The sequence below is a fragment of the Mobula birostris genome, chromosome 7 (assembly GCF_030028105.1).
Source record: "Mobula birostris isolate sMobBir1 chromosome 7, sMobBir1.hap1, whole genome shotgun sequence".
Lineage (NCBI taxonomy): Eukaryota > Metazoa > Chordata > Chondrichthyes > Myliobatiformes > Myliobatidae > Mobula > Mobula birostris.
The window spans coordinates 73,597,827-73,610,895 of record NC_092376.1 but is presented as its reverse complement, the minus strand read 5'-3'; the positions used below and the strand labels follow the sequence as shown (position 1 = coordinate 73,610,895).

The following is a 13,069-nucleotide window of genomic DNA, read 5'->3' as shown; positions in this document are numbered from 1 at the left end:
CTGGCCCAAAATGTCGACTGTACTTCTTCCTATAGATGCTGCCTGGCCTGCTGCATTCACCAGTATTTTGTGTGTGTGTTGCTTGAATTTCCAGCATCTGTAGATTTCCTCGTGTCGACAATTTAAAAGCTGTTCATTCTAAGCACAGTGTAGTGCCCAACAGCCATGCAAGTGCATGCAACTGGAGCTAGTTAGAAACTGTTCGGCAACAGCCCCCATCACAATTAAGCTGCTTAATGTCCCAAATAAAGAAAGGGAATCCTGGCAATTTTCTCGATTAGTTTTTGTTATTTCAGAGTTGTCCCAAATAAGTGGCTGCTCCCTTCAACTGATAGCCTAATTAGCCAGAATCCACTGCACATATTTTTTCAATTTTTTTTTCATATGTTACAGTATATGAATGCATAAACATTGGAAGTTTTCCACTATTGAACAAGGTCCTGGATACATAGTCTACAGTGGAAAACTGGGTAAAGAATATTGTTTTCATGGAGTGAGTTTTGCTATCAAGAGTAAGCTAGTCTGCCAAGTCAGTGACATCTGTAGAATTACAAAATGCCTATAACCTAACAGTTCACTGTAACATAGAACCAATGCTCAATAATCCCTAGCACAGATACACCAACCACGTAAGCTATTCTAACTTTGGGAACAGCTGTGACCTGTATCTCAGAGGGAGACAAAGTGATCACCTGTTAGATGACAGAACCTAACATTCCCTCTTCTCATTTCCACCATCAAGGAGGATGTACAGGAGTTTGAAGACTTACACTCAACTTTTCAGGAAGAGATTCTTCCTCTCTGGCATCAAATTTCTGAATAGATAATGAACTATCTCACTATTTTTTTGCTTTCATTTTGCACTGCTCACTTAATTTTTTATATATATTTCTTATCGTAATTTATACTTTTTTATTATGATGCATTGCGCTGTACTGATTCTGCAAAACAACAAATTTCATGACATATGCCAGTGATATTAAACCTGCCTCTGATTCTGATTATACCATCATCTGGGTGTAAGAACATCAGCTTGTCCGGTTTATCCATGGCCCTGATTGGTACCACCTCATTTGCTCTGTTATCACCATCACCCTGGCACCAGAATGTCAGTGGGTTGGGAGAATATGACCAGTAGTTGTTCATAGCCTTATTCGCTGATGTGGATGAAAGCGCTAAGCATAATTTATCCAAGTTTGCTCCTGATTGAAAGTTGGGTGGGAGTGAGCACTCTAAGGAGGATGCTTTAGGGAAATAGTAGTTGATGCAATATAATAGGGAAAAATCTAAAGTTGTGTACTTTAATAGAAAAACAGGTTTCCTTTTAGATACTCAGAAAAGAAAGTTGTTAGTATTCAGAAGTGCCTGGCCGTCTTTGTATACTTCTGAAATATATTGTACAGTAAGCAATTGAGAACTGAAATTTCATTTTGGCTTTTACTGCTCCAATTACATAAGCCCTGGAGTGACCTGTTATGAGGGTAGATGAAGCAGGCTGGGTCTATAGTACTGAGTTCAGAAGAATGAGATGTGATCATTGTAAAGTAAAAAAATACTTTCAGTTTGGATAGGGTGAATATAGGGCTGATGTTTTCCTTGTCTGGAATGGGCAGAACCATAGACCATAGTCTCGAAATAAGAGATTGTTCTTTCTATACATGGGTGAGGAGAATTTTATTTACCACCCCCTTCCCAATAGACAGTGAATCTTGAGTATTCTCTACCCATGAGTGTTGGTTGCAGAGGCTCAGTAACTGAGTATATTTGTGACTGATATCAGATATTTGAATGAACTGAGGGTTTTGGGGATAGTGCAGGAATGAGATATCATTTCATTCATGGTTTTTTTTTTATAGAGTGGAGAGTTAGCATGAGGATCTGAATGTCCTACATTTCTGTTTCTTTTGTTGTTTTTAGCACGCAGGTAAATATTCAACATATCAATAAAATAAAAGTTAAATTTAGAAAGCAAGTTTTAAAGTAAAAATAGAGCTGACACATTTAAATGAAATGCAGAAAATCATTGGGATAGGTGACAGTAAATGGGGGAGTAAACAAGGAAGAAAAGAATGTGGAACTTTAAACAGGAGATCATAAACACGAGAAAGTCTGCAGTTGCTGGAAATCCAAAGCAACACACACAAAATGCTGGAGGAACTCAGCACATCAGGCAGAATCTATGGAAATAAATAAACAGTCGATGTTTTGGGCTGAGATTCTTCCTGAAATATTGACTGTTTATTCATTTTCATAGATGCTGCCTGACCTGCTGAGTTTCTTCAGCATTTTTCTGTGCGTTGCTTTAAACAGGAGGCTGCTTTTAAAAGCGAATGGCTATTTCAGTGGAAGGCAGTAACTTTTGTGAAAAGCTAAGAAAAAAGTAAAAGACTTATTTGGTTACAAAAATAGTTCAAAGGAGGAAATTGAGGGAACAAATAAAAACTTAGCAAAATATTCCACAGCTAATTACAGTAGGATGATTGAGATAGAAAAAATTGAAATGGAGTTGCAATGGATGTCAGAAGGTGAGATAAAAGGTACAACATTTTGTGAAGATTCATGACTGGCACTAAAGAAAATAGTTTTTTGAAATAAATAGAATAAAATTTTCAGAAATAGAATTTCAAAATTTGACAATATTTCCAAAATATGAATAAATGGTATAGTCATGAATAAAGTAAAGGGAGCTGATTGCACAAAGGCAAGATAGCATAATCCAGGATTTATGATGGGTGGAAATGCAAATGTTAATTGGAGATCATCATGTAAACTAGGATAAGGATTTTCTAATTAATTTGCAAAGAACCAGGTATATCAATGTACTTACTGAAGTAGGAAAATGAAATAGGATTTTGTATCGGTTGGAAATATAATTATAAAGTAGTGTATTTGAAAAGTTGAATTGAAGAATAGTGAGTTATTAAGAAAGTTTTGATGGTGGTAGGCTGAGATACAATTGAAGAAGTCATTATTATGGAGTTTATTATAGGTGTGATGTTTTATATATTTTCAGCTTAGGGAGAAACAAGGCACTGTAATTGCTTGCCTTCAGATGCAGCCTAAACAAGTTAGTTGAGCTAAAAACAGAAATGGTTTATTGTATCATACTTAGCTGGATTTGCTACTGTTAAATTAAGATGTAAGATGACAGCAAGGTTGATCAAACTTGGGTTTAATCACTATTTATACCAGCGATACTGTACATCCTTGAGAGGAAGCATGTAATCTGAAGAATTTTTAATGATTCAAGGAAGTTTTTAGAGCAAATTTTGAGTTAATTTTTTTTTAATTTTTCCTTAAGATATGCTATTTATTTGCAGTGTTGTTCTTCAAAGGTTCAAAAGTTCATTTTATTGTGAAAGTATGCATGTACAATGGAACTCTGCTATTCGTCTTCTCCAGATAGCCATGAAATACAGAAAAGCCATGAGACTTGTTGAAAGAAAAGACATCAACCACCGCCCCCAGCATGAAAAAGAATAAGGAACAAAACTCGCAAACCATAATCACCACCCCATACCTTCCTTTGCTGGAAAAAACGGTGACAGTTTATTCTTGTAGAATAAACACACAGAGTGTATTCGCCGAAATAAGTGAACAGTTTTAAAGTTTGCATGAAGGCTCACAGGTATTAAATGCAGTTTAGGTAATATTATTTTTTAGGTGAGATTCCTTCTGACGTGCCTTCAATTGATGATAAATGAACTTGGTGTCAACAACAATGCACCTTTCAGACCTGCAGCATTAGGCTTGTAGAGATGGAGCTGCTGAGGTCTGTAACAGCAACTCTGAATTTGCAGACATTTTTCAAAGCACATATAAATTATGACAAAACTTTCAGACAGTTGCTTCATTCATCTCATTGCTTGACAATAGGAAATTGCACTGAAATTTAATTTAAAGACATGTATGTTTCTTTCCTTTGAAACTTGAGTCAGTGATATATTAATATTAACTTACTATCATCAATACTGGAAGTGGAAATAATTTTGCTTGAATCATATTTTGCGCAGGCAAAGGGAGGTGGCTATGAAAGTGAAGATGCCTATCAGAATGCAGAACTGGTCTTCCTTGATATCCACAATATACATGTAATGAGGGAATCCTTACGGAAATTGAAGGAAATTGTTTATCCCAACATTGAAGAATCACATTGGTTGTCTAATTTAGAATCCACACACTGGTTAGAACACATTAAGGTAAGTGTGACTATAATACAATTTTCAGGTTTAGAATGAGAGATGCAACTAAATTTTTACCATCTTGTTTGGAGAAAGGTTGATTGATCCCTTCTGGGTTTTTATTCATAAAAAACGGCATCCAAATAAGTTTCCATAAAGAAGTAAACCTTATTTGTATGTTCAAACGAGGCTTCGGCAAAGAAGGGTCAAGGCGAAGAACTGATTTGCAGAGATTTACAGCCTTCAACTTCCCCAGTGGACGCTTCCCTTTCTCCGCTAACATCGGTTGCTCTGTCATGGCAGGAGAGCTCAGACCCGCGCCATGCTCCTCCTGTGACGTGGGAACTCAGGGAGGCTGACAGTGTCCCTGAAGACCACGTGTGCAGGAAGTGTGTCCAGCTGCAGCTCCTGACAGATCGCATGGTGACACTGGAGCTGCTCATGGACTCACTTTGGAGCATCCAAGATGCTGAGAATGTTGTGGATAGCACATTTAGTGAGTTGGTCACACCGCAGTTTAAGGATCTAAAGAAAGATGGGGAATGGGTGACCAACAGGAAGAGTAGTAGCAGGAAGGTAGTACAGGAGTCTCCTGTGGTCATCTCCCTCCAAAACAGATATACCGCTTTAGAGTCTGTTGGGGGAGATGGCTCTTCAGGTGAAGGCAGCAGTAGCCAGGATCATGGCACCGTGGTGGCTCTGCTGCGCATGAGAGCAAGAAAAAGAGTGGCGGAGCTGTTGCGGTAGGGGATTCAATGGTAAGGGGAATAGACAGGGGCTTCTGTGGCTGCAAATGGGACTCCCGTATGGTGTGTTGCCTCCTGGGTGCAAGGGTCAGAGACGTCTCGGAGAGGCTGCAGGGCATTCTGAAAGGGGAGGGTGAGCAGCCAGCTGTTGTGGTGCATGTAGGTACTAACGATATAGGAAGAAAGCAGGATGAGGTCCTACAAGCTGAATTTAAGGAGCTAGGAGATAAATTAAAGAGTAGGACCTCAAAGGTAATAATCTCAGGATTATTACCGGTGCCACGTGCTAGCCAGAGTTGGAATAGCACGATAGCTAGAATGAATATGTGGCTTGAGCGGTGGTGCAGGATGGAGGGTTTCAGATTCTTGGGACATTGGAACTGCTTCTGGGGGAGGTGGGACCAGTACCATCTGGATGGCCTACAACTGGGCTGGGCCTATGGGAGATTGTCTTAGGGAGATTGTTTGCTAGTGCTGTTGGGGAGGTTTTAAACTAATATGGCAGGGGGATGGGAACCCTCTCAGAAAAGAAGAGGGAAGTGATGCAGGGACCAAAGCTAGAGTTAGCGAAAAAAGAGTAGACTGCATAAAAGTAAAAAGCAAAAATCACATAGGTCACTAGATTCTAAAAGGACAATGAGTATAAGGGCACTTTATCTAAATTCCTGTAGTATTAGAAATAAGGTTAGCAAACTTGTGGCACAGATCAGTACCAAGGCATATGATTTAGTGGCCATTACAGAAACCTGGTTGCAAGGTGGAGATGACTGGGAATGAAATATCCAAGGGTATCAGGTAATACGGAAAGATAGGCAGGAGGGCAAAGGAGGTGGAGTGGTGCACTTAGTTAAGGATGAGATCAGGGCGATTGTGAGAGACGATATAAGATCTACAGAGCAGAATGTTGAGTCCATCGGGGTAGAGATTAAGAATAGTAAAGGGAAAAAAATTGCAGTGGCAGAGGCGATTAACCAAGAAATAACTAAGGCTTGTCATGGGAGATTTTAAGTTCCACATAGATTGGATGAATCAGGTTGGTCAAAGAGGTCTTGAGGAGGACTTCATAGAATGCATCTGTGATGGCTTTCTTGAGCAGCATGTTAGTGAACCTACAAGGGAAAATGCTATCTTAGATCTTGTCCTGTGCAATGAGACAGGTAAGATTAGCAATCTTATAGTCAGGGATCCTCTTGGAAAGAGTGATCATAGTATGATTGAATTTCACATACAGATGGAGGATGAAATAGTTAGATCTAAAACTAGTGTATTATGCTTGAACAAGGGAGACTACAATAGGATGAGGGAGGAGTTGGCTAATGTGGATTGGGAACACAGGCTATTTTAGTAGGATGGTTGAACAGTGGAATACTTTCAAAGAGATTTTTCACAGTGCTCAACAAAAGTATATTCTAGTCAAAAGTAAGGACAGTAAATGTGAGGAGAGCCAGCCTTGGATAACTAAGCAAATAGAAGATAGGATCAAATTAATAGCTCATGTGAACAAAGTCGCAAAGAGTAGTGAGAGACTGGAAGATTGGGAAAAAATTAAAAAGCAACAAAGAACAACTAAACAAATAAGGAAAGGGAAGCTAGAGTATGAAAGTAAATTAGCAAAAAAAATATAAAAACAGATGGCAAAAGTTTTTATAAATATATATATATAGCGGAATAGGGTGGCTAAAGTCAACGTAGGTCCCTTGGAAGACGAGAAGGGGTAATTGATATTGGGTGATAAGGAAATGGCTGAGGCATTGAATGACTATTTTGTGTCGGTCTTCACAGTGGAGGACGCGTCTAATATGCTATAGAAACTACAGCACAGAAACAAGCCTTTTGGCCCTTCTTGGCTATGCCGAACCATTTTCTGCCTAGTCCCACTGACCTGCACACGGACCATATCCCTCCATGCACCTCCCATCCATGTATCTGTCCAATTTATTTTTAAATGTTAAAAAAGAACCCGCATTTACCACCTCGTCTGGCAGCTCATTCCACACTCTCACCACTCTCTGTGTGAAGAAGCCCCCCTCTAATGTTCCCTTTAAACTTTTCCCCCCTCACCCTTAACCCATGTCCTCTGGTTTTTTTCTCCCCTTGCCTCAGTGGAAAAAGCCTGCCTGCATTCACTCTATCTATACCCATCATAATTTTATATACCTCTATCAAATCTCCCCTCATTCTTCTACGCTCCAGGGAATAAAGTCCTAACCTATTCAACCTTCCTCTGTAACTGAGTTTCTCAAGTCCCGGCAACATCCTTGTAAACCTTCTCTGCACTCTTTCAACCTTATTTATGTCCTTCCTGTAAATTGGTGACCAAAACTGAACACAATACTCCAGATTCGGCCTCACCAATGCCTTATACAACCTCATCATAACGTTCCAGCTCTTATACTGAATACTTAGATTAATAAAGGCCAATGTACCAAAAGCTCTCCTTACGACCCTATCTACCTGTGACGCCACTTTTAGGGAATTTTGTATCTGTATTCCCAGGTCCCTCTGTTCCACTGTACTCCTCAGTGCCTTGCCATTAACCCTGTATGTTCTACCTTGGTTTGTCCTTCCAATGTGCAATACCTCACACTTGTCTGTATTAAGCTCCATCTGCCATTTTTCAGCCCATTTTTCCAGCTGGTCCAAGTCCCTCTGCAGGCTCTGAAAACCTTCCTCGCTGTCTACTACACCTCCAATCTTTGTATCATCAGCAAATTTGCTGATCCAATTTACCACATTATCATCCAGATCATTGATATAGATGACAAATAACAATGGACCCAGCACTGATCCCTGTGGCATACCACTAGTCACAGGCCTCCACTTGTAGAAGCAATTCTCTACTACCACTTTTTGGCTTCTTCCATTGAGCCAATGTCTAATGCAATTTACCACCTCTCCATGTATACCTAGCGACTGAATTTTCCTAACTAACCTCCCATGCAGGACCTTGTCAAAGGCCTTACTGAAGTCCATGTAGACAATATCCACTGCCTTCCCTTCATCCACTTTCCTGGTAACCTCCTCGAAAAACTCCAATAGATTGGTCAAACATGACCTACCACGCACAAAGCCATGTTGACTCTCCCTAATAAGTCCCTGTCTATCCAAATGCTTGTAGATTCTGTCTCTTAGTACTCCCTCCAATAACTTACCTACTACCGATGTTAAAGTTACTGGCCTGTAATTTCCCGGATTACTTTTCAATCCTTTTTTAAACAACGGAACAACATGAGCCACTCTGCAATCCTCCGGTACCTCGCCTGTAGACAGCGACATTTTAAATATTTCTGCCAGGGCCCCTGCAATTTCAACACTACTCTCCTTCAAGGTCCGAGGGAACACACTGTCAGGTCCCGGGGATTTATCCACTTTAATTTTCCTCAAGACAGCAGGGCCTCCTCCTTTTCGATCTGTACAGTTTCCATGATCTCACTACTTGTTTCCCTTAATTCCATAGACTTCATGCCAGTTTCCTTAGTAAATACAGACGCAAAAAACCTATCCCTCCATTTCCTTTGGTTCCGCACATAGCCGACCACTCTGATCTTCAAGAGGACCAATTTTATCCCTTACAATCCTTTTGCTCTTAATATACCTGTAAAAGCTCTTTGGATTATCCTTCACTTTGACTGCCAAGGCAACCTCATGTCCTCTTTTAGCCCTCCTGATTTCTTTCTTAAATATTTTCTTGCACTTCTTATACTCCTCAAGCACCTTATTTACTCCCTGCTTCCTATACATGTCATACAACTCCCTCTTCTTCTTTATCAGAGTTGCAATATCCCTTGAGAACCAAGGTTCCTTATTCCTATTCACTTTGCCTTTAATCCTGACAGGAACATACAAATTCTGCACTCTCAGAATTTCTCCTTTGAAGGCTTCCCACCTACCGATCACATCCTTGCCAGAGAACAACCTATTCCAATCCATGCTTTTTAGATCCTTTCTCATTTCTTCAAATTTGGCCGCCTTCCAGTTAAGAACCTCAACCCTAGGACCAGATCTATCCTTGTCCATGATCAAGGTGAAACTAATGGTGTTATGATCACTGGAACCAAAGTGCTCCCCTACACAGACTTCTGTTACTTGTCCTAACTCGTTTCCTAACAGGAGATCCAATATTGCATCCCCTCTAGTTGGTCCCTCTATATATTGATTTAGAAAACTTTCCTGAACACATTTTACAAGCTCTGAACCATCTAGACCCCTAACAGTATGGGAGTCCCAATCAATATATGGAAAATTAAAATCCCCTACCACCACAACTTTATGTTTCCTGCAGTTGCCTGCTATCTCTCTGCAGATTTGCTCTTCCAATTCTCGTTGACTATTGGGTGGTCTGTAATACAATCCCACTAATGTGGCCATACCTTTCCTGTTTCTCAGCTCCACCCATAAGGACTCAGTAGACAAGCCCTCTAATCTGTCCTGCCTGAGCCCTGCTGTAATATTTTCCCTAACAAGCAGTGCTACTCCCCCACCTTTCATTCCTCTGCCTCAATCACATCTGAAACTTCGGAACCCTGGAATATTAAGCTGCCAGTCCTGCCCCTCCTGTAGCCAAGTTTCACTCTTTGCTATAACGTCATAATTCCACGTCTCAATCCACGCCCTCAACTCATCCGCCTTCCCCGCAATACTCCTAGCATTGAAATATATACACCTCAGAAGATTTTTACCACCACTCACAACCCTTCTTTTAGCGGATTTGCTTGAACTTTTAACATCATTTATTTTCACCCCAGCCACATTGTCAGCTCTGTCACTCTGGTTCCCATCCCCCTGCAAATCTAGTTTAAAGCCTCCCCAATAACATTAACAAACCTCCCTGAAAGGATATTGGTCCCCCTGTAGTTCAAGTGTAACCCGTCTCTCTTGTACAGGTCCCACCTGCCCCAGAAGAGGTCCCAATTATCCTGAAATCTGAAACCCTGCCCCCTACACCAGTTCCTCAGCCACTTGTTCATCCTCCAGAGCATCCTATTCCTACCCTCACTGGCACCTAGCACAGGTAGCAATCCTGAGATTACCACCCTCGAGGTCCTGCTTTTCAACTCCCTACCAAGCTCTCTATACTCACTCTCCAGGACCTCCTCACTCTTCCTTGCTATGTCATTGGTACCGATGTGCACCACGACATCTGGCTGATCACCCTCCCACTTCAGAATGTCATGCAATCGATCAGAGACATCCTTGACCCTGGCACCCGGGAGGCAACAAACCATCCTGGATTCTCTGTCATGACCACAGAACCTCCTATCTGCACCTCTAACTATCGAGTCCCCTATCACTACCGCTCTCCTCTTTTTCCCCCAAAGAATGATGTTATGGATGAAATGGGAGGTGAGGACCTCGGTAAAATCACTGTCACTAAAGAGATAGTGATGAGCAAACTAGAGGGCGTAAAGGTAGATAAGTCCCCTGGTCCTGATGGGATGCATCCCAGGGTGCTGAGGGAATTGGCAGAGGTTATAGTAGACGCGTTGGTAATCATTTACCAAAATTCTCTAGACTTTGGGCAGGTCCCGACGGATTGGAAGACAACAAATGTCACACCACTTTTTAAAAAAGGATGTAGGCGAAAGATGGGCAACTATAGGCTAGTTAACATCTGTAGTCGGGAAGATGCTTGAAGCTGTCATTAAGGAAGAAATAGCGAAACATTTGGAAAGGAGTGGTTCCATTAGACAGATGCAGCATGGATTCAGAAAGGGCGGGTCCTGTTTGACACTTACTGGAGTTCTTTGAGGACATAATGGGTGCAGTGGATAGAGAGAAACAGGTGGATGTCGTATACTTAGATTTCCAGAAGGCATTTTATAAGGTGCTGCACAAGAGACTTATAAATAAGATACAGATGCATCGAGTCGGAGGAAGTGTATTGGCATGGACAGTGGATTGGTTAACCAATAGAAGGCAGAGAGTTGGTATAAATGGGTGTTCCTCCGATTGGCAGTCAGTGGTGAGTGGGGTGCCACAGGGGTCAGTGCTGGGCCTGCAGCTGTTTACCATTTACATTGATGATTTGGAAGAGGGGACTGAGTGTAGTGTTGCAAAATTTGCTGATGACACTAAACTGAGTGGTAAAGCAAATTGTACAGAGGATGTGGTGAGTCTGCAGAGGGATATAGATAGGTTAAGTGAGTGAGCCAAGGTCTGGCAAATGGAATACAATGTTGGTAAATGCGAGATCATCGACTTTGGAAGGAATAATAGAAGAGCAGATTATTATTTAACTGGTGAAAGATTGCACCATGCTGTTGTGCAGAGGGGCTTGGGAGTGCTTGTGCATGAATTGCAAAAAGTTGGCTTGCAGGTGCAACAGGTTATTAAGAAGGCAAATGTAATGTTGGCCTTAATAGCTAGGAGGATTGAATTCAAGAGCAGGGAGGGCATGCTGCAACTATATATGGTACTGGTGAGACTGCACCTGGAGTACTGTGTGCAGGCCTGGTCTCTATACTTGAGGAAGGACATACTGGCTTGGGAGGCAGTGCTGAGGAGGTTCACCCGGTTGATTCCAGAGATGAAGGGGTTAACTTAGGAGAGATTGAGTCGCCTGGGACTATACTCTCTGGAATTCAGAAGAATGAGAGGGGATCTTATAGAAACATACAAAATTTTGAAAGGGATAGATAAGATAGAAATTAGAAAGTTGTTTCCATTGGTAGGTGAGACTAGAACTAGGGGACATTGCCTCATGATTCAGGGGAGAAGATTTAGGATGGAGATGAGGAGAAACTGTTTTTCCTGGAGAGTGGTGAATCTCTGGAATTCACCGCCCAGGGAAGCAGTTGAGGCTTCTTCACTAAATATAGTTAAGATACAGTTTGATAGATTTTTGCATAGTAGGGGAACTAAGGGTTATGGGGAAAAGGCAGATAGATGGAGCTGAGTTTACGGACAGATCAGCCACGATCTTATTGAATGGCGAGGCAGGCTCGATGGGCCGGATGGCCTATTCCTGCTCCTATTTCTTACGTTCTTATTTTATTAAGATAGAATGCGGACATGCAGTGCCTCTGTAAATTGATTAAATAACATTATCTGCGTTGTTATCTCCTGCATGTCTGCCTCACAAATCATTGCAATGAAGAGTACTGAAACTGTTGGAAATTGATCTAATATTATGCATCTGCTGAAGAGTTTATTTGGGATTATTACATAGATTGGAATGTATTACTTGCAAGTATTAAGTTGACTCCTAATTAATCTACAATTTAAAAAAAAATGATTCTTCCATTATTCAAGTAGCAATTTACACATTCAAGTAAACATTTGTTACTCTTGTAGCTAATTCTTGCTGGTGCTTTGAGGATTGCTGACAAAGTTGAATCTGGAAAGACATCTGTTGTGGTGCATTGCAGTGATGGCTGGGACCGAACAGCTCAGTTGACATCTCTGGCTATGATTATGTTGGACAGCTATTACCGTTCAATTAGAGGCTTTGAAGTTCTTGTTGAAAAGGAATGGCTTGGCTTTGGCCATAGATTTCAACTTGTGAGTATTCATGCATTATGAAATAACTTGATGCAACATTCATTTTACCCTACCAGAAACACACGAAGCAATAGCACAAAACTATCTATTTAATTCATTGAGATTTTGAATGAAGACTTACACTCCATTTGGAGGAATTATCTACATTTTGAAAGCTTTTTTCAAGAGTTGAGTTCTTTCTGTGAACCTGTTTTAAGTGTTTTAGTTGACATCATGCTACAACTGTTTACAGTAAAACATTCTGGATATTTGTTGCAGTGTATGGTTCATTCTGGGCTTAGCTTTAAGTGCCAGTGTTCCAGTCTTATTTTCCACCTGATTCTCAATATTCATTGCAGAAATTTTGTTAGGATGTTTACTTTTAGTGTTAGTGAGTCATCCTGACTGGAAACAGATCACCCAACCCAATCACTCGTCACATATAATACTTTGGATACTGTTGAAGGGATTAACCTAACAGAGGAAAGTCACAGTGGTTGGATCTCTGGCACTGAGTCTCTCTCTGTGACTCAGAAGGGAAGTGGGAGAAGAAGAGGCACGCTGCGGTGATGGGGGGTTTGTTCGTTAGGGGAACGGACAGGAGGTTCTGTGGGCCAGAATGAGATTCCTGGAGGAGGAAATGAATCAATCAGGGAACACAAA

At 41.1% G+C, this 13,069-nt stretch overlaps 1 protein-coding gene across 8 annotated transcripts in view; it reads left to right on the top strand.

Annotated features, from left to right (window-relative positions):
- mtmr2 (myotubularin related protein 2) overlaps positions 1 to 13,069 on the top strand; it is a 143,338-nt gene that overhangs the window by 100,120 nt on the left and 30,149 nt on the right. For all 8 annotated transcript variants that reach the window (XR_011886595.1, XM_072263413.1, XM_072263414.1 and 5 more), the window contains 2 exons: positions 4,014 to 4,199; positions 12,221 to 12,427. Coding sequence is in view for 7 of the 8 variants with exons in the window: in XM_072263413.1 (XP_072119514.1) it covers positions 4,014 to 4,199; positions 12,221 to 12,427 (393 nt within the window). In the remaining variant the exon portion in view is untranslated. The remainder of the gene's footprint in view (positions 1 to 4,013; positions 4,200 to 12,220; positions 12,428 to 13,069) is intronic.